Here is a 20,205-nt window from a genome sequence, read left to right on the forward strand (position 1 = left end):
GCGTCAGCCTGAACAGAGAACCCCAGGCCCCGTCCCACTTAATGGAAATACCAACAGGGCCTTAGCAAACGCTGCTGCCATCAAATGGGTGATGCACGCCCACTGCCCCATGACCCGCTGGACCAGGGCATTAGGGCGCTGATCAAAGGAATACATAGAAGACCCTGCATGTGCCCTCACGCATTGGGGCTGCCATAAGCACTGGCCTGCTCAGTAGCCCCAAGCTGGGCAGAGCAACTGTTTCTCTAAGAATGATGAAAATCTCGCTGGTGGACTTCATCCAGCTCAGTTCTCTGTGAAGAGGGTGCCCCATTCACTGGGTGCCGGGTGCCCTGCCCGCCGTCTGGAGCAGTCAACCAAGTGGGAGTTCGGGTGACCCCTGCCACACTTGCCCGAGCAGCTGGAGGTGGAATACAGAGCAGTCTTCTCACTACCTTCTCAACGGCGAGATCTAGAAGCCGCTGCAGCCTGGACCCCAGGTCTCAGCCAAGGAGTTTTGCAGATGGATGAGGTGGGCAGTGCCTCTCGGAACATAACCCCAGGCACCTGCACTGGGGCCTCTGTTCCCCGATGGAGGGAGCCAGCCCAGCCCAGCGTGTCATCCCAGCATCCCTTAGTGGCCAGAGGGCCCGGGGATGGAGAGCAAGCACCAAACCCTGGTGGCCCCTCCAGCGCTCCCTGCCCTGGCAGCAGCCTTGCGGGGGAAGAATGAGGCCAAATCAAATTGCCTCTTGCTGAGCCGCCCCATCCAGCACCTTCGGATCTAAAAAGGCCTGCAGGGACGTGTCTGGTGGTGCAGTGGATAGGAACCCGCCTGCCAGAGCAGGAGACGTGGGTTCATTCCCTGATCCAGGAAGATCCCACACGCCATGCAGCAACTAAGCCCGTGCCCCAAAACTCCTCAGCCTGCGCTCTGGAGCCCAGGCGCCTCAACTACTCAAGCCCACATGCCCTAGGCCCCATACTCCACAACAGGAGAAGCCACAGCAATGACAAGCCCGCACACCGCCATGAAGAGTGGCCCCTGCTCGCCGTAACTAGAGAAAACCTTTGCAAAGCAATGAAGATGCAGGGCAGTCAAACAATAAATTTTTAAAACATTTTGAAGTCTTGACCACATCTGTGAAACAGCTTTAAAAGACCAGCCAGTTAAACTGCATCTCATTAGAGGTGTCCACTCTCCTCACTGTAGATGGTGAAGGGAACAAAATAAGGGAATGGATGCCTCATTTTGAGCACACAAAACATAGCCTAAATCCAAAGGCAGAGCCCCTGAGACAGCAGCCCGAAGCACGTGGAACCAGGACTGTCCCTGCGGCCTCAGACTCGGTGGTCTCAGCGCTTAGAGGGGCCTGGGCTCTCTCCAACTTTCACTCTCTAGTTCAACGTGAAATTCACACATTCTCGGTGTTACAGTTCTAATGACTTTTTTTTTCACTGAAAACATTATATTTACTTAGATATAGACTTTTATCATATATCACGTGAGGAAAACTTCAGTTAAGAAAATTAGTCTGCATAGTCCTAAAAGCTTCTTCATAAAATCTACCTGTACTAAATTTAGTTTTTATCCTGGACTTATTGTTTTCCATGTTCCTCAACACATGATTCTCTGTTTCATTCCAGTTGGTTGGTGATGCAGCATTTCTTGAAAGATTCCTCTTTTGTTGCCTCCAAGGTGTGTCTTTTGAGTCTCTGATAACTGTTCTGAAAGTTGTGAGGCTGGTGCTTTTTTCTATTTGAAAGCGCATAGTTTTAGTTTTTTCTCAGCTGAATTAAATTTTGCTGAAACTGAAGCAGCTTCTGTTCAAAAACAACAGGAAGTTTTTAAACAAATTGATGTTTCAATACTCTAACAATACCTTGTGTGATGCATGAATTCGGTCATTCTAACCCCTCTACAGTTTGCTTTATCTATTTCGACGGAAATAGTTCTGAGGTTTGACAAACATGTACAGTCTTGCAACTGCCACCAAAATTTAGAATATCATGTCTACCTCCCCCGCCAAAAATCCCTCATGTCACCTTCTCAACCCCACCCTCAACCATGACAACCACTGACCTGTTTTCTTCCCTGTGTGTGTGTGTGTGTGTGCGCGCACACACTCAGTCGCCCAATCATGTCCAACTCTTTGCAACCCCAAGGACTGCAGCCCACCAGGTTCCTCTGTCCATGGGATTTCCCAGGCAAGAATACTGGAGTGGGCTGCCATTTCCTTCTCCAGGGGATCTTCCTGACCCAGGGATTGAACCCACATCTCCTGCACTGGCAGGTGGATTCTTTACCTCTGAGCCACCTCAGAAGCCCTTTCTTCCCTATAGTTCTCCCTTTTCCAGAATGCTATACAAATGGAATCATACAGTTTGTGCTTTTGAATCTGGCTTCTTTCATTCCACAGGGTGCCTTTTTACCACTGAGTCATATTTCAGGTACAGATGTGCCAGTGAAATATGGGACGTAGAGGTCTGTTGGTCCAACTTCCCGGGTGAAGGGCAGTAAGGTCTCCATTCGGGGCTGCTGTGGAGAGAGATGCTGTGGACACGTGCTTATAAGCCTTGGTGTGGGTGAATGTTTCCATTTCTCTTATCTCAGTCCAATCCGGGAGTAGAGCCACTGGGCCATACAGTAAGGCAATTGTTACTGTGAAGAATGTGCCTGCCAATGCAGGACACCCAGGTGCGACCCCTGGGTCAGGAAGATCCCCTGGAGGAGGAAACGGCAACCCACTCCAGTACTCTTGCCTGGAGAATTCCACAGACAGAGGAGCCTGGCGGGCTAGAGTCCACGGAGTCCCAAACAGGCGGACATGACTGAGCAACTAACTGCGAGAAACTACCGCAATGTCTTCCAAAACTGCCACACCATTTTCCTTCCCGCTAGCAAAGGATGAGAGCTGCTGCTTCTCCAAGTCCTCATCAGCACTCTCATATCATCAGGGTTTCTGCGTTTTGTGTTTCATTGTTGTGCTTGTTTCTATTTAAGCCATTCTGATATATGCATAATGGCGTCTCATTGTGTCCTTAATTTGCATTTCCTTAATGACTAATGATGCTGAACTGCTCTTCATAGGCTGACTGGCCGTCTGCAGCTCTTCTGGGGTCAAGTATACCAGTTCAAGAATTTCTGCCCACTTATTAAATTGCTTTCCTGTCAAACACTTGTGAGAGTTCTACATGTATTCTGGATGCAAGTCCTTGATCAGATAAGTGTTTTGAAAATATTTTCTTCTGGTTTGTTTTTCTGTCTTTTTGTTTCTTAGCAGTGGTTTTTCACAGCACAGATGTTTTTAACTTTGATAAAATCCATTTTACCAACTTTTATACTTTATGCTTTTTGTGTCTGAAGCAACCTTTGCCTGGCCCAAGGTCACAAGATTTTCCTACTATGTCTTCTTCTATAAAGTTTTTACTTATTGCTTTTACTTTAGGCTCATGACCCACTTTTGCTCGTTGTTATACAAGTTGTAAGGAACAGGTTGAGACTTTGAGGTTTTGATTTTTCTTTCTTTGTTGGGTTACCTTGGCGCTTTTGTGCCAATCAGTTGATCATTTATGTGTGGGTCTACCTGTAGATGTTACTGTCTTCCATTGACCTATATACCTGTCTTTCACCAATACCACGCTATCTTAACAACTGTAGCTTTAGGATAAGTCCTGAAGTTAGGAAGTACAACTTTTCCAGCTCTGTTTCTTGGCAAAATTGCTTCGGCTATTCTAAGTCTTTTGCCTTGATATGTAAATTTTTGAACTGTCACTTTGGAATGAGCTTATCATTACACAAAACATTTATGCTTACGCTTCTATTTATTTATTTCTGGCTGCGCCAGGTCTTGGTAACAGCATGTGGGATTCTTTCCAATTGTGGTGTGCAGGTCCTAGAGTGCATGGGCTATGTAGCTGTGGCCAACGGGCTCAGTAGCCCTGCGGCACGTGGGATCTTAGTTTCCCGACCGGGGACTGAACCCATGTCTCCTGCATTGGAGGGCGGATTCTTAACCAGTGGACCACCAGGGAAGTCCCACTTGTTTATGTTTCTACATTTTCACTTGAGCTGCGTTGATCAAATTGAGTTGGGTGCCTTATCTTCTTGAAAATAAAACAGTGGTTATCTTTCAGAGACCAACCAGTGCCTCCCAGACCACTCACACAGAATGGTTTTGCCAAATGGCCTTGGCTTTGAGGGCTGGGCTGTGGAGCACACACATTCTGATCTGGAGGGGCACGTGCTGTGAGGAAGAAGAAGGTAATCTGCCTCTCCAGCCTGCTGCCTGAGACAGGAAGGAAAAGACACAAAAAGGAAAAGCTCTGAGAAGCACCCCTGAGACCTAAAACAGGAAGGAATATGGCTCCTTGACAAATCGGTGAAGAGGAGATAACACAGAAGGGGCCATTGGAGGGTGCATAGGAGTTCACTGATGCTGGACAGGAAGAAAGTTAATTCTTCAAAGGAAGATGCCAGAGCAAGGGGTGAAGGAGGCAATGGTGGCAAAGTGGCAGGAGACAGAGGCTGGGGATGAGGTCTGGAATCCCCTACTAAGGGTCAGGGGATTCCTTATGCTATTCCACATAAGCAATCCCATGGAAGTTCCTGAGTGGGAAGCGCATTACAGATCTGTATTTGAGAAAGATCTTTTGGGTGGCAGGCAAAAGATTCCCCTAGAGGTCATTTTGTGGAGGTGGCAACAGATATGTGATGAGTACGTTTGACTGGGGAAATGGCCAGGATCCTAGACCAGAAGATCCCTAAAAGACAAAAGCACCAGATGGAGAACCAAAAACTGAGCAGAAGATCTAAATAGACATTTTTCCCAAGAAGACATACAGATGGCCAATAGGCACACGGAAAGATGCTCAATATTGCTAATGATGAGAGAAATGCAAATAAAAACTACAGTGAGGCATTCCCTCACACCAGTCAGAACAGCCATCATCCAAAAGTCTATAGAATATAGATGCTAGAGAGGGTGTGAAGAAAAGGGAACCCCCCAACACTGTTGGTGGGAATGCAAATCAGCACAGCCACTATGCAGAACAGTGTGGAGGTTTCTCAGAAAAAGCTAAAACAGAGTTACCGTATGACCTAGCAATCCCACTCCTGGGCATATATTTGGAAAAGACGAAATCTATAATTTGAAAAGATACATGTACCCCAGGGTTCATTGACAAGAAACGAGACACAGAAGCAACCTAAGTGTCCACTGACAGCAGAATAGATAAAGAAGAGGTGGTGTGTATATACACACACACACATTGGGATACTGTGTTAGTCACTCAGTTGTGTTTGACTCTTTGCGACCCCAGGACTGTAGCCCACCAGGCTCCTTGGTCCATGGGATTCTCCAGGGAAGAATACTGGAGTGGGTTGCCATTCCTTTCTCCAGGAGATCTTCCTGACCCAGGGATCAAACCCAGGTCTTCTGCATTGCAGGTGGACTCTTTACTGACTAAGCCCTCAGGGAAGCCCAGAAATAGAACACGACTCAACCATTTAGAAAGCAATGAAACAATGCCATTCGCAGCAACATGGGTGGACCCAGAGACGGTCACACTAAGTGAAGTAAGTCAGACAGAGAGGGGCAAATATCACATGATACCACCTATATGCAGAATCTTAAAAGAATGATACACATGAACTTATTTACAAAACAGAAACAGACTCCAGACATAGAAAACAAATTTATGGTTACCATAGGGAAAAAGGGGTGAGAGGATAAACTATGAGTTTGGGATTAGCAGATACATAAAATAGATAAGCAACAAGGAAGCGCTGCATCGCACAGGGAACTATATTCAATATCCTGTAATAACCTATAATGGAAAAGAATCTGAAAAAAGCATATGTGTGTGTGTGTGTGTGTGCGCGCATTCTGGTGCACAGTCACTTTGCTGTACACCAGAAACTAACACAACATTGTAAATCGACTATATTTCAATTTTTAAACAGCGTGGGGATGGAGAGGAACACGCATCTACTCCTTACTCCCCTGGACCTTGAAACGCATCTACCTCTCACCAGGTACATCCACAACCCCCTGCCGAGTTCAGCTGTACAACCCCAGCCCCCAGCATCCTCACTCAGAGCATCTAACTCAGACACCCTGTGAATATTCATATGCTGCTCTTCAGGGGGCAATCTTTTGTGCTAAGTTTGTCTAAAGAAGGAAGCTAAAGCGGCAGCTGGTGCTCTGGGACCACACAGAGGGAATGGGTTTCAGGATGGGGGGAAATGTGTGTGTACCTATTGCGATTTATGTTGATGTGTGGCAGAAACCATCACAGTTCTGTAAAGTAACTGTTCTCCAATTAAAATAAATAAATTAGTTTTTTTTTTAAAAGAATGCAACCTTCCAAAAGATGGCGTTGCTTTTAGGATAATACCATGGGGGCTGGATAAATTTCTTGGCAACTTTGAGTATAAATCTAGTTGGAGCCTCAGTGTGAAGTCTGATAACCAGACAAACGGAACGCGGCCAGAGAACCCAAGTGACAGGAACAACTATTCCCTGGAAGGGAAAAAAGGCCAGAAAGGCATCTCTGTTTATTTTCACAGAATGCAGAGAATAAGCGTCTCCATGAGATCAAACCAGCTCCAGATGGGAGTCACTAGGTGTTTGAAATCAACGTCCGGGGGGCCTAATGGCCCTGCTTCGGTCCTCTCCTCTCTTTGCATCTCAAGATGACAATTTCATCTGTTCATGGATGCAGGCTGTCCATTCAATAACCATTCTGCTTCATCTACGAACTTCAAACTCTTCTTCTAATCTAAGTCAGAACACAAAAGTACAGGTCTCCTTCACTTCCTGCTTGGCCCACTTCCCCATGGGCTCATTCAAAACCAGTACCTGGAGGCAGTCTCAGAACAACCTATAATCAGGGGGTCTGGCCTTTTCTGTGAGAGGCCGCGCCCACCTTAGTCCAGCTCTGAACTGATCAAGCTGTCAACTCGGCCACTCCCCTGGGACTAATCACAAGCAAGTCTCCCGTTCTCCCCGCCCTCGCCAGCCCTCAGGGGACCTCGACGCCTTTTAGGGGGTTGGTACCTTCAACTCTAAGATTAGGCTTAGAGCACAGGCCTGAATGGGGCACTGATTCTATCAAAGAAATTGACAGAAAGAAGTCAGCTGTGAAAATGATGCACCTTTGGAAGTGGTTTAGTGTCTAAGTCGTGTTTGCCTCTTTGTGACCCCATGGACTGTAGGTCCGCAGGCTCCCCTGCGCATGGGATTTCCCAGGCAAGCATACAGGAGAGTGTTGTCATTTCTTTCTCCAGGGGATCTTCCTGAGCCAGGGGTGGAACCCGTGTCTCCTGCACTGCAGGCGTATTCTTTACCACTGAGCCACCAGGGCAGCCCTATGCTACACCTTTAGTCTTCATCTAAAAGTCAAAACTCTGTGGCTTTCCATTTAACTAAAACAAGACAAGTGAAAACTTCCCTTCCTTCCTCATTTATTTCTTTATATTGAAGTAGCGATTGGTTTCCGATGTTGTGTTGGTTTCTGGTATGTACACGTGTGTGTATATACATTCTTCTTCATATTCCTTTCTATTATAGTTTATTACCGGATATTGAATACAGCTTTCCTGTGCTATCAGTAGAAGCTTGTTGTCCATCTATTTTACGCACAGCAGTTTGCCTCCGCTAACCCCAAGCTCCTCGTTTATCCCTCGCTTACCCCCCTTGTCCCCTTGGTAACAAGTCTGTTCTCTATGTCTGTGAGTCTGCTTCTGTTTTGTAAATGGGTTCATTTGTATCATATTTGAGAGTCCACAATGAAGTGATATCATACAGTATTTGTCTTTGTCTGACTGACTTCACTTCATATAATCGTCTCTAGATCCAGCCACCCTTCCTCATTTATTTAAAAATGAGAAAATATTAAAACAAAACAAAACAGTTCTGCCGGGGGTCACTTTGCTGCCTTCATACCGTGTCTTCATGAGCCTTTCTCAGAAATCTGGTCACGAGAGCCACGTGCAAAACGTCCCTGCGGCTGGTGCACATGACCTCGCCGTCGTATCAGAGGACGAGAGCCAAAGGCGAGCAGGTCCCCCGCTTCACCCTGGCCCAGGGGTTCCCATCAGGAGGGAGCAGGCGTCCTCAGGTCGCTGCCCTGTGACAGGCAGGAAGACCATCTAAACTCTCTTACAATCTTGTAGGAAAAGAAAAAACAAAACACCCACACAGTGGGGGAACAATTTCCCCCACTGTGTGGGTGGCGGGGCCCCTGAGCTGTTATCTGCAAAGGGCACTTCTGGGGGTTACCCAGCTGTCACCACTGTGTGGATTCCACCCGAAAAACCTCAAGCCAAACAGTGGGGAATGAACAGCAAGACACAATTTTCCACTCTGTGAAAATGACATGACTTTACACAAATAAACTAAAATGCCATGACAATAAATGAAGTGAGCGCCGGATCTGCCATCAAAGGCACGGTCGGTCACAGCTGATGCTCCTCCTTGCTCGGGACATTATACGGTAGGAATATGATGCGGTCACTTTCCACCCTCCTAGCTCCCTAGTCCTGTATCACACACACACACACGCAGGGACACGCTCACACTCCTCTACCACACACACAGGTCTAGAGTAACAGGTGTAGCAGGAGTTTGAAGCTGAACGATGCCTGGGGCAGAAGTGGGGATGGTTGGGGTGTGCGTGTATTAGCGTAGAGCTGGGGGTAGGGTTGAGGGGTCCTAACTCTGAACACTGTGCATGGTATTAATAACAAGAGAGATTTGAGAGCCGAGGCACCAGCGCAGATGCATGCAAACAAAACCAGCATCCTTTGAGCCTCAAGCCCCTTTCTTGCCACACAAGAGCCCCTCTGGCTCCAGGCAGCTCTGCCCCCGTGCGTCTGCAGCAGCCTAAGAGGTTCTGCCCGTTCACAGGGTTATCGGATCTTAGCGGGCCCTTCCCCTCCCACACTCAAATCCTTTATAGCCCCCAGCCTGTTCCTCTTCATACTGAGGAGCGTCCTCCCAAAAGCACCGCTGGGAACTCTGCCTCCTCTCTCCCTCTAGCTCACCTCCACCCACTGAGGTTGTCTGCTGGGGTTTCTCTTCCACCTCGCTCGGCCCTGGCTCTCCCGTTGTGTTTGTGTGTGATCAGCCTCCCAGCCGTGTCCAAGTCTTTGGGACCCCAAGGACTGTAGCCTGCCAGGCTCCTCTGTCCATGGAATTTTTCAGGCAAGAATACTGGAGTGGGTTGCCATTTCCCACTCCAGGGAGATCGTCTCAACCCAGGGAGGGAACCCATGTCTCCTGTATTAGCAGGTGGCTTCTTTTCCAGTGAGCCACATGGGAAGTCCCCAAATGGCTCTCCTGTTAGGATTCTGGAAAGAGACCTGGTGATTAGAACCTAAAGTCCCAAACCTTGTTTCCCAAAATATCCCTATCCACACAAGAAAGACCAAGGAAAATCTCAATTCTGTCATCTGGGTTCTGGGCCAACGCAACAAGAGAAATGGAAATCATTTCTCAGTAGCAACTATGAGCTCTTGAAGTGACCAAGAGCTGTACAGACACAAGCTACATACAACCCCATGAATATATGTGTACAGATAGCTGGATCACTTTGCTGTACTCTGGAAACTAACATGACATTGTCAAACTATAAAATAAAATAAAAATTAAATTGAAAATAGGATAAACTACAAGGATATATTATACAACACAAGGAATACAGCCAATATTTTATAATAACTATAAATGGAGTGTAACCTTTAAAAATTACGAATCACTATTTTGTACACCTATAACTTACATAATATTGTATAGCAACTACACTTCAATTAAAAAGATAAAAAATGTAAAAAAAATCAAAAGTAATAAGCAGGAAAACAGTAGAGCAGGTCTTCAACAGTCCAAAAATAAAATTACCAAAGGACCCACCAATTCCACCCAAAACAACAGAAAGCAAAATTTCAAAGAGATATTTGTACACCCGTACAAAAAAATGAATGTATTTGCAAAACAGACTCAAACATAGAAAACAAACTTATGGTTACCAAAGCAGGGGAGGGATAAATTAAGAACGTGGCATTGGCAGATACAAACTACTATACATAAAATAGATAGCCAACAAGGTCCTACTGTATAGCACAAGGAAGTATACTCAGTATCTTGTAATAATCTATAGTGGAAAAGAATCTGAAAAAGAAATATATAAACATATGTATATACAACTGAGTCAATTTGCTGTACACTTGAAACTAACTGTAAATTAAGCACACTTCAATAAGTAAATAAATATATAAATAAAATGGCAAAATCTATCTTAGATATAATTTACACACATTAAAAAAGTGATCAACAAAAGGACAGAAGTTTCAAGTACTCTAAATAAGATAGTGGGATTTTCAAAGAAAGGATTCAACCAGAAACCCACTCCCTTCATCACCCTCCACCTCCAGAGGACAGAGGTGGGTAACAGAGCCAGGTTGCTGGAGGAGCCGAAGAGCCATCACCAGGCAGCATGGTGACCTGCAGGCATCTGGGAGGGAAGGCTGGTCCCTTCTGCGCCCACTGGCCCCAGAGACAGGGCAGAGGCAATGAGACAGGAGGCAGGTTGTGCAGCCTTAACCTCCAACCCCATGAAGATGTGATAGGGAAGAGCAAATCTGACTCCATACTGGATCTGGTTCTTTACCTTTTGTATCCTGCTGCTTTTGCTGCCAGTTAATCATTAAAAGAATGTTGCTTATAGCCTGAAATATACAGGATAGCACTTTTTTAAGGCTCTGACCTTTAAAGGTGTAACACTTTTCCATTCCTATAGAGATAAAAAGTTGCAGAACAGAGAATAACCATTTGTCTTGGAGGTTTACAGGAACACTGTGCCCTGACCTACAGGGACAGCTGCAAGAACAAAGGATTCCAGCATCAAGAGGCTTGTAAAAACCAGCCACCACCACCCTCCAGCCCTGGGCTCCTTTTAGTATTAAAGACTGAATTCTAACCAGGGTAAATGATTCTTTGGGACACCAGTCCACCATCTTGGCAGTCTGCTGACTTTGAATAAAGTCACTGTTCCATGCCCAACAACTGGTCTCAATGGACTGGCCTGTCATGTGAGGAGCAATAGGGATGTGCTTATTGCCTCTATTAATTCAGCATCTTAATCCATTTTGATGCATGCAAAGGGGAAAGGTTAATACACGTATAAGAAACAAACGTTTTTGATAAACATGATGCAAGCTGAGACAAAGGCAGAATCACAAAACAAAACAAAAAGAGGGACTCTGATTCATTATCAGATGGACCCAAGGCAGGAGTCGGCGAGCTCTGCACTGAGGGGCAAGGACCTCATTAACAAGCCCTCCCCTGGCTTTCTGGCCTCATCCCTCATCCAGGAACCCCTGTCTCCAGTTTTCACCCTTAGAGTCCACTACCAGAAGCCACCTCTGTATCCCAGCCCTAGCGCGTTACACCTTTGGTTTTGAAAGAAATGACCTATCTACCACCACTTCCACATAAAAATCTTACTCCTCCAAATGATGATAAACTCTCACCAATCAGCAACTAGGTCAATTTCATCTAACTGCTATGCTACTGACATTGTGGGTAAAGCAGCCAACAAAATTAAGCTCAGAAACATGCAGACTCAAGCAAACCAAAAGCTATAAATCAAGAAGGATACTCTTTAAAAGAAAAAGATGTAACTTTACCTACCTGTGGCTATAGCGAATGGCTATCGTCAGCCCAAGCTGCAATTTAAAAAAGAAAGGAATACATATTAAATAATACCAAGCATACGCTGAATTCACAAGAAAACTAACCTAACACAGCCAGTTTTCAAAACATTTCTTCAAACACCCTCCTGCTAATGCTTCGTAATAACATGCTTTTGTTGCTGCTGTTTTTGAATAATTTTATTTTTTCTAATCTTGTGTTAACTTTAACTTTCCACAGCACCCTGGCAATGTTGAAAACAAAAATACAAATACAAGCATGTACTCATTTTAAGATAAAATGCATGAGCGCTGGTGACATCATCAGGAGGGGGCAGCTCTGACAAGAACAAACATAAGCAAAGAACAAGAGAAACTAAATACCGACTTCTGACTCCCAAGCCCAAACCTTTAGGAGCTGTCAGTCAAGGGACATACGAATCAGGCAAAAACCGAAAAACGAAACTCAGGAATGATGTGGATTGCTTCTCAATCAGTGTTTTGTGCTACAAAACTGAAACCAAAACAAGTTTATTTTATAGACAGCCTGTTGATATCTCACTTGTACTTTTGTTATTTTTAATAACACATGTTAATGATTGACCTTTAGTTTCAACTTAGTTCTTAAAAATAATTGCATTTTGAAAGGGTCTTCAGGAGGCTACACTATTCCACTGTGGATTAGACAGAAGGTGTCTCTTATCAGCAAAGACTTCTAGACAGGGCTCTTACCCGCCCCCCTTTTAAAAAATGTTTTAATGTTTATTTTTTGTTTCCTACGAGGTATAATTGACAAGTGAAAGTGTATCTATGTAAAGTGATGACTTTACATATATATATATACATTGCAAAATGGTTACTATACATTATCACTTTAACATATTCATTTCCTCACAGTAACTTCTTATTTCTTTTTTCAGTGAAAACACTTAATATCTGCTCTCTTAGCCATTTTCAACTGTACAATACAGTATTGTTAACTACAGTCACCCCACTGTACATGAGAGGCTCAGAACTTACTCATCTTAGAACTGCAAGTCTGCCCCCTTTGACCAGCACTTTCCACTTACCCCCACCCTGCAGCCTCTGGCAACCACCATTGTACTGTCTGTTTGCAAGAGCAAAACAGGGTTCTTTCAGCTCTGAGACAAAGGCACGAAAGGATGGGATGGCAGAGTGCAGCTGATTCTGAGATTCACATTGGGAAAGCATGGCCAAACCTGGGTCCTGGAAGGTTCCCCTGACTGCCCCCACCCCAGGGGGGTGACGACCTGGGCCAGGGGCTCCCTGGGCAGGGGATCGGCACAGACTTCACAGCAAGCCTGTCAGCTCAAGGTCAGCAAGGCAGCTCTGAAGACCACAAGGAAATCGCACCTGTGATACACACGTGACATCAAGAGAAAGTGTGCACGATGCCGGGCACAACCACAAGCGGAGACTCCAGGTGACAGGGTGATTTCCTCCCTACCTTGTGGGGGTGCCAGGGAAACCTCTCAAGCACCACTAGGGGTCGAAACGTATCTGTGGGCTTCAACCAGTTCACAGCAAGGGATTTCAACTCTCAGAGCCTCAGTGTTCACAACTGCAAAATGGGCCACTTAACAACGTTGTCACCAGGTTAACGTAAGGACAAAGCAGCTTTTCTACGTGTTTCTCTCTGGGTGTATGCCCACACGTGTGCCTACTGACGGACGGGGTGGTGCGTATGCTTGGTGCTCAGTCGTGTCTGACTCTTTGCAACCCCCTGGACTGTAGCCCGCCAGGCACTTCCATGGGATTTTCCAGGCAAGAATACTGGAGTGGGTTGCCATTTCCTTCTCCAGGGGATCTTCCTGATCCAGGGATCGAACCCTCATTTCCTGTATTGTAGGCAGACTCTTTACCGTCTGAGCCACTAGGGATGGATGGGGGAAACTCTATAAATAAGCAATACCACCATTTATAGGCAATACTCCCTGGGTGAAAATGTCATCACATTTCAAAGTTTAATTTTGAAGGCTTTTAACTTTAATTTTTGGAACTTTGTTTCATCATGGCTTCCCAGGTGGCCCTAGTGATAAAGAATCTGCCTGTAACGCAGCAGCCACATTAGACGCAGGTCCCACCCCTGGGCCGGGAAGATCCCCTGAGAAGGAAGTGGCACCCCACTCCAGCGTTCTTGCCTGGGAAATCCCACAGGCAGAGGAGCCTGGTGGGCTACAGTCCCCGGGGTTGCGAAGAGTCGGACACGACTGAGCATCTCAGCATTCCCATTCCATCGTGTAAAATACACAGTGCTCAGCCCTAATCATGCCTATGGAAGTCTCATTTACCCACTTATGGCTGAATTACTACATGACTAAGAATCCCAATGGCAGTTAAAACCCAAAGCACCAGCTATAATATCATTTCTGGCAAAAGAAAAGTCTGCCTAAGTTGGACGTTACATCCCCAAACATATCACTGACAGTTCCCTTGATGTCAGCTGTCACAGAAGTAGGGGTGGGGAGGTGACTTTTGGGGTGCTCTCTTGGGTGCTACAAGATGACAGGAGGGTACCTGGGGAAGTGGGAGGGTGGATGGGGTGGGGAAGAGCCAAGAAGAGGAAGAGTCAGGAGAAATTTTAGGGCTACAAAAGCCCAGTGCTTCTAGCCAGCTCTGTTTACTGCAGAATCCCCTAGCTACTCTGGGAATAGCTCAGCTCCAGAATCGTTCAGCTAGCTGTTACCACTGACTGCCCTGGAAATATGGAACCAGTGACAGTAAGGCTTCATGTTACCAAAAGCATATCTAAAAGTGAAGACATAACATTGAGTTCACACACCCCTCACCTGAATGGACTCAATTATCTATCTCACCTCAGCCATCTCTCTTCTTTGAGATTTTAACAGACAGAAGAGGAAGACGCCTGAGGCACCATCAAGAATTTAAAGAACAAGGAAGAACAAAATATTTGGGGGAACAAAATAAAAGTAGAAACTGCAGCCCCCAAAAGGTCAGGATGAGCCAGTTACCAACTTCACATGCTGGGTAGCTTCACATTTCCTGGGGTGAAAAAGTTCTGGCTTCCAGTTCGGCTAATGATAAGATAATGTGACTGCCTGAATATTTTGATAAGCTTTGGAGTACTGTTTAATTGGTAGCTTTTCCACAGTTAAAAGATAAGCCCTATCTAGAGCAGGGTGAGGAAATAGGACTGGGGAGGGACAAGAATAAAAAAGAAGCAGAAAAAGTTCTTACATGACAGCTGTGCTGGTTAAAAGGGGCTGGGAGATAAATCCTTCATGGTGGTGAATTTCGATTTAACGTTTTTATTAGTCTTTTCCTGGCTTCTGAATCAAATATGGTTTACAGTCTTTTTTTATAAATATACTTTTAAAAATTAAGTTTATTGAAGTACAGTTGATTTCCAATGTTAAGTTCTCCTGTACAGCAGAGTGATTCAGTTATAAGTGAATACATTCTCTTCTTTTTGGCCACGCCACCCAGCATGCAGGATCTTAGTTCCCCAACCAGGGTTCAGACCCTCCACCCCCCCCTGCATTGGAAACATGCAGTCTTAACCACTGGACTACCAGGAAGGTCCCTACAGTCATTTCAAAGAACACTTTTGCTAAGAAAGAAACAGTGAGTCTTGGAATCATACAGACCAGCCGCAGAATGCCGCAGGTCTTTGAAGATGCGCTCAGGGGCTCCTCTGGCGGCCCAGCAGCGAAGATTCGTGTTCCCAGTGCAGGGGGCCCAGCTCGATCCCTGGCCAGGGAACCTGATCCCACAGGCTGCAATTAAGCCCGGCATAACCAAATAAATAAGTTTTTAAAAAGATGCACTAGGAAATAGGATGACTGGAACCTGTATGAAGGTCCCAGAGCTACTGATGGGGGGTGGATGAGAACAGGCCACTGCACAGTCCTTCTGGAAACCTGTGTTAAATGCCACATAGAATGCACTGCATCTGATTAGGCAGTCCTGAGAAGGTGCTGGAACAGCGTAGAAAGTTCTGTGGGCCTTGCCATGAAAGCCCCATGTGGAGCAGGCAAACAAGGCCAGTGAGCTGTGCAAAGTGAAAGTGAAATTAAACTGTTGGTTGCTCAATCGTGTTGCTTTTTGTGACACCATGGACTGTAGCCCGCCAGGCTCCTCCATCCATGGGATTCTCCAGGCAAGAATATTGGAGTGGTAGCCATTCTTTTCTCCGGGGGATCTTTCTGACCCAGGGATCGAACCTGAGTCTCCTGCATTGGCAAGCAGGTTCTTTACCACTGAGCCTCCTGGGAAGCCTACTGTTTGCACGCACCAGGACATATGCACACAGACACACATTTCTACAGCTGTGCACACGCCCTCACACACGCACACAGACACTCTAGCATCTGGAGAGGCCCCTAGAGCCTCTGAGACAAAGGGAAGCTCAGACAATTGACCCTTTTGTGGCTGATCTCAGCGGGGGCCCTGGGGTTGGAAGGGAGGGAGGCCCCAGGGTCGGCCCCTGACCCAGCCCCGCCTGGGCTGAGGCTCGGGGACACAGAGGTCATTGGAGTTCTGTGCAGCCCCCTGCCCTGGAGAACACCCTCCTCCTCAGGACATACTGTGGGTATTACCAGGGAGCACTTAACAAACTCCCATTCAGAGTACTTCTTTCCTCGTGGTTTAGTCGCTCCATCGTGTCGGACTCTTTGCAACCCCATGGACTGTAGTCCACCGGGCTCCTCTGTCCATGGAATTCTCCAGGCAAGAACATTGGAGTGGGTTGCCATTTCCTTCTCCAGTACTTCTTTCGAGATTTCCACAATTTGCTAATACCAAAATTCAATCACCTTTCAATGGCCAGGAAAGAGTCGTTTAATTTTTTTCCCCCCCAGATCTCCACCAACAACAAAAACCTTTTTCCTGCTGCTTCAGCCCCCAAAACACTCCTTTTTTGGAGCACCTGAGCCAGGCAGCTGTTTTGTATCAAGGCCAGGGGTTTTCTATATGACCCAGGGAGCTCAGACAACTGGCAGGCCTTCCTGCATTAAAAGGTAATCTGAGAATAATTTGCCATAAAACACCCAGAAGTGCCCCAGCTGTAGCCAGATATGCCCTAGAAAGCACCACTTGCACTGTGCAGACTTTATAAAATAATCATAATTTTAGAACACACATTTTTTTTAATCCATTTTTGGAAACAATTTTAAAGGAAAGAAGTAGCCGGCACCATCTGAGAAGAAGGCCACAGGGAACTTCCCTTACAGGTACACAGACTGTCACCAAGCACCTCTTCTCAGCAGCTCAGTCAGTGCAGAATCTGCCTGCAACACAGATCTGGTTCAGTTCCTGGGCTGGGAAGATGCCCTGGAGAAGGCAATGGCAGCCCACTCCAGGACTCTCGCCTGGAGAATCTCATGGACAGAGGAGCCTGGCGGGCTGCAGTCCAGGGGGTCGCCCAGAGTCGGCGCGACTGAGCGACTAACACTTTCACTTTCACCTCCTCCCTAACGCGTGCCGGCCCGCGGGGTCCTGTGTTGCTAGGACTCCACTGCGCTCCATGTTCACAATGTGCTCTCGCACACAGGCTGCCGGGGCAGGTGAGAAGGAGGAGCCCAGTAAGCGCAAGCCTGCTGGTGAGTGCTGCTCCTCCCCGGGTGAATCCAGAGCCCTCTAGACTAGGGGCAGGCTGTGATCAGGAGTCGAGTCCCTTCACAAGGTCCACCACCAACCAGCCACAGATTGTACAACAGCGCTCCCTGCTCCTCAAAAATGAAGCTGGACACCAAGCGTTTCATTATGAAAACTACGTCTGAGACTGATTTGACTATTTTTCAAATACTACGGGAGCCAAACAAAACATGTCTGTGGAATTTGGCCAGGGGGCCACTGATCCGCAACCTTGATTTCCAGCTTTCCGTGCTGCCAAGCCTCTCCTCGGGTTTTCCAAGCTTCCAATCTGAACTCACAAGTTTGTGACCAACTTGGAAAAAGCCTTCCCACTACACGTGACTCTTCCCTCCCTTTCCTATACTTCAGGGGTGATTTTCCTGTAGTTTATTTTTTAATTTCAAGAGTCCAAAATTTATAATGTCACAAAATAAACTCAAAGAGAAAAGGCTGTTGTTTATTTTCCTCCTGTATTTTTTTTTAATGATTCCCTCCGCCTTTCCTGGGAAAGGTGGTAGGAGAGCATCAAGAGAAGACCAAGGGCCATAACACGGACAGAATCCCACAAAAACAGAGCCACGGTGCACAAGCACCGTGGACGGGGAGCAGGGAGGGAGAGACCCACCAAAAGCATTCCACTGGGCTGGGGGCTTCCCTGGGCGCTCGGGTGGCGAAGAATCTGCCTGCAATGCAGACGGCCCAGGTTCAATCTCTGGGTCGGGACGATCCCCTGGAGAAGGGAATGGCCACCCGCTCCAGTGTTCTTGCGTGCAGAATTCCATGGACAGAGGAGCCTGGTGGGCTGCAGTCCACGGGGTCGCATAAGAGTCAGACACGACTGAGCAACTGACACTTTCACCCGTTACCTGGCTCTCCTTCCAGCACTGTTCTCCCCTCCTGATGGCCAGGCCCCCAGGAAGCACTGTCCACGGCTGGTCTTTCCTGCAGGCATCACCTCCAGACTTCCTGCCCCTCCATTCCTGACTCTGAAACCTCGCCACACATGCCACAGCCCACCCGTCCTTGGCCGTGGACGTCCATCTAGGGCTCTCTTAGTCACTCACTACTTCCTCTGAAAAATTAACTACTGTAGGTCAACTGATGCTCATGGTCAGTCACAGTGAGCGTTGGGGTCCAGTACCTGGCCTTTTCTTCTTGCCTGTTTCCTCATTATAAAGTCGTGCCTGACTCTTTGTGACCCTATGGACTGTAGCCCACCAGGCTCCTCTGTCCATGGGATTCTCCAGGCAAGAGAACTGGAAGGGGGTTGCCACGCCCTGGATCACTCCGACCCAGGGGTCAAAGATGCATCTCCTGCATTGGCAGGTGTGTTCTTTACCTGGAGTGCCACCTGGGATGCCCCCAAAACGGGAATAATGTTGCCTGTTTCGTGGGGTTGTTTCAGGCAGATTACCGTAGATCTCAGAGAAGAGGAGCAGCAGTGCCAGCATCTTCTGCAAACTCATGATGAATGCAAATTCCCAGGCCTTGGCCCAGACACACCCACTGAACCGGAAACTCTGCTGGGGGGGGGAGGTGGGGTCAAGGTTAGGAAACACTGAATGAGGTGATGTGTGGAAAGAACTTAGCAACAGGCTTGGCACACATGAATTCTTAGTGACTATGCCAATAGTGATGATGATGAAGATACACCTCATAGGAAAAAAAACTGCTCTTGTCTTATGCCCTCTTAATATCATGCTAATGTCCTACACTCAACTTCAGCGATTACAGTCACCAGCTGGCAGCCTTGGGGTGATGTCTGGGGAGATGAGAACTCCTGGTGCTCACAGGTGATCACCCGCTCGGCAGGGAGAGGTGTCCTTAGCCTGCTGAGATCCACTCTGTGCTGTCCACAAACAAGCTCAGGGCTGGCTTCATGGAGGCCCATGGCAAGGCTCCATAGGCTGCAGCCCCACTCCTCCCCCAGCTGTGCCTCTCTCGGTCATTCCCATCAAAAGGCGGGGAGGCATCAAGAGAGGGGGAGGAAGAAAAATGACGTCACACTTTCCATTACTGAGTTTATTTCACGATGTTAGCCCTCCCTTGTCCTTTTAAATTAACAACCAAAAAAAAAAAAAAAAAAACAACTAAAAAAAAGCTAAAGTCCCACTCAAGTTTTTAAAAAGGGGAGAGATATATATATATATATATATACGCACACATATATATAACATAAGGCTCCTTCCAGCTTTGTCAGAAACCTAGTAATTCAGATCTGAAACTTTCAAAACCTGATGTAAAAGACAACTTGCTAAATCAATGGAAATTCACATTGAACCAACATCAAAACGTAGGCGTTGATTGTTTTAACCAACCTAAGAAGACAAGTTGTTTTTAAGCCGCTAAGCCCCACAAGAGTGAAAAGGTAAGACGGGTGATATTGCTGTTCCGCCCTGCAGTCCCCACGAACCTGAGCCAGGCAGCATCTTTTTGGACTGAAATTTACACAGCTCTGCTTGGAAAGCTTGGAGATGAGTTTTCACAAGGACTTGCTTTGTCTACCAGTTCACACAAATTAAAACCATCTGTGAGTCTTGAGTTGCTCCCCCACCAGCAACAGCACCTGGGCCCCTTCTGCCAGGCCTCTTCCAGGGACTGAGCCCCATGAGTCATGGGTCGAGGAACCTGCCCCCGCCCCCAACCTCGGTGCCACCCTCTGCAGCCCCTCCCCAAGAGACAGGGGAGCAGACTCTCAAGGCCTCAGTGGTGAGGACACCAGGAGGCCAGCTGTCACCCTTGTCACTGTCAACAAGTGGGAGTAACCTACCTACCTACGTCACCGCTGACTCATCTTTGTGTGGCTGGGACCTAGAGCCGGACAAACAGCTACCAAACCACTTCACAAACCACTCAATCCACTCCAGGGAGTTCTTCTGACACCTGTACCTTGTCAGTGACCCTACTTTTTTTTTTTA

The 20,205-nt window shown here is 46.9% G+C and overlaps 1 protein-coding gene across 1 annotated transcript in view; it reads right to left on the reverse strand.

The window, feature by feature from the left end:
• ACOXL (acyl-CoA oxidase like) overlaps window positions 1-20,205 on the reverse strand; it is a 356,241-nt gene that overhangs the window by 247,243 nt on the left and 88,793 nt on the right. Inside the window, exon 10 of the mRNA XM_052647950.1 lies at window positions 11,673-11,707. Within this exon, the coding sequence (XP_052503910.1) occupies window positions 11,673-11,707 (35 nt within the window). The remainder of the gene's footprint in view (window positions 1-11,672; window positions 11,708-20,205) is intronic.

Source organism: Budorcas taxicolor, chromosome 11, assembly GCF_023091745.1.
Source record: "Budorcas taxicolor isolate Tak-1 chromosome 11, Takin1.1, whole genome shotgun sequence".
NCBI classification, from domain to species: Eukaryota; Metazoa; Chordata; class Mammalia; order Artiodactyla; family Bovidae; genus Budorcas; species Budorcas taxicolor.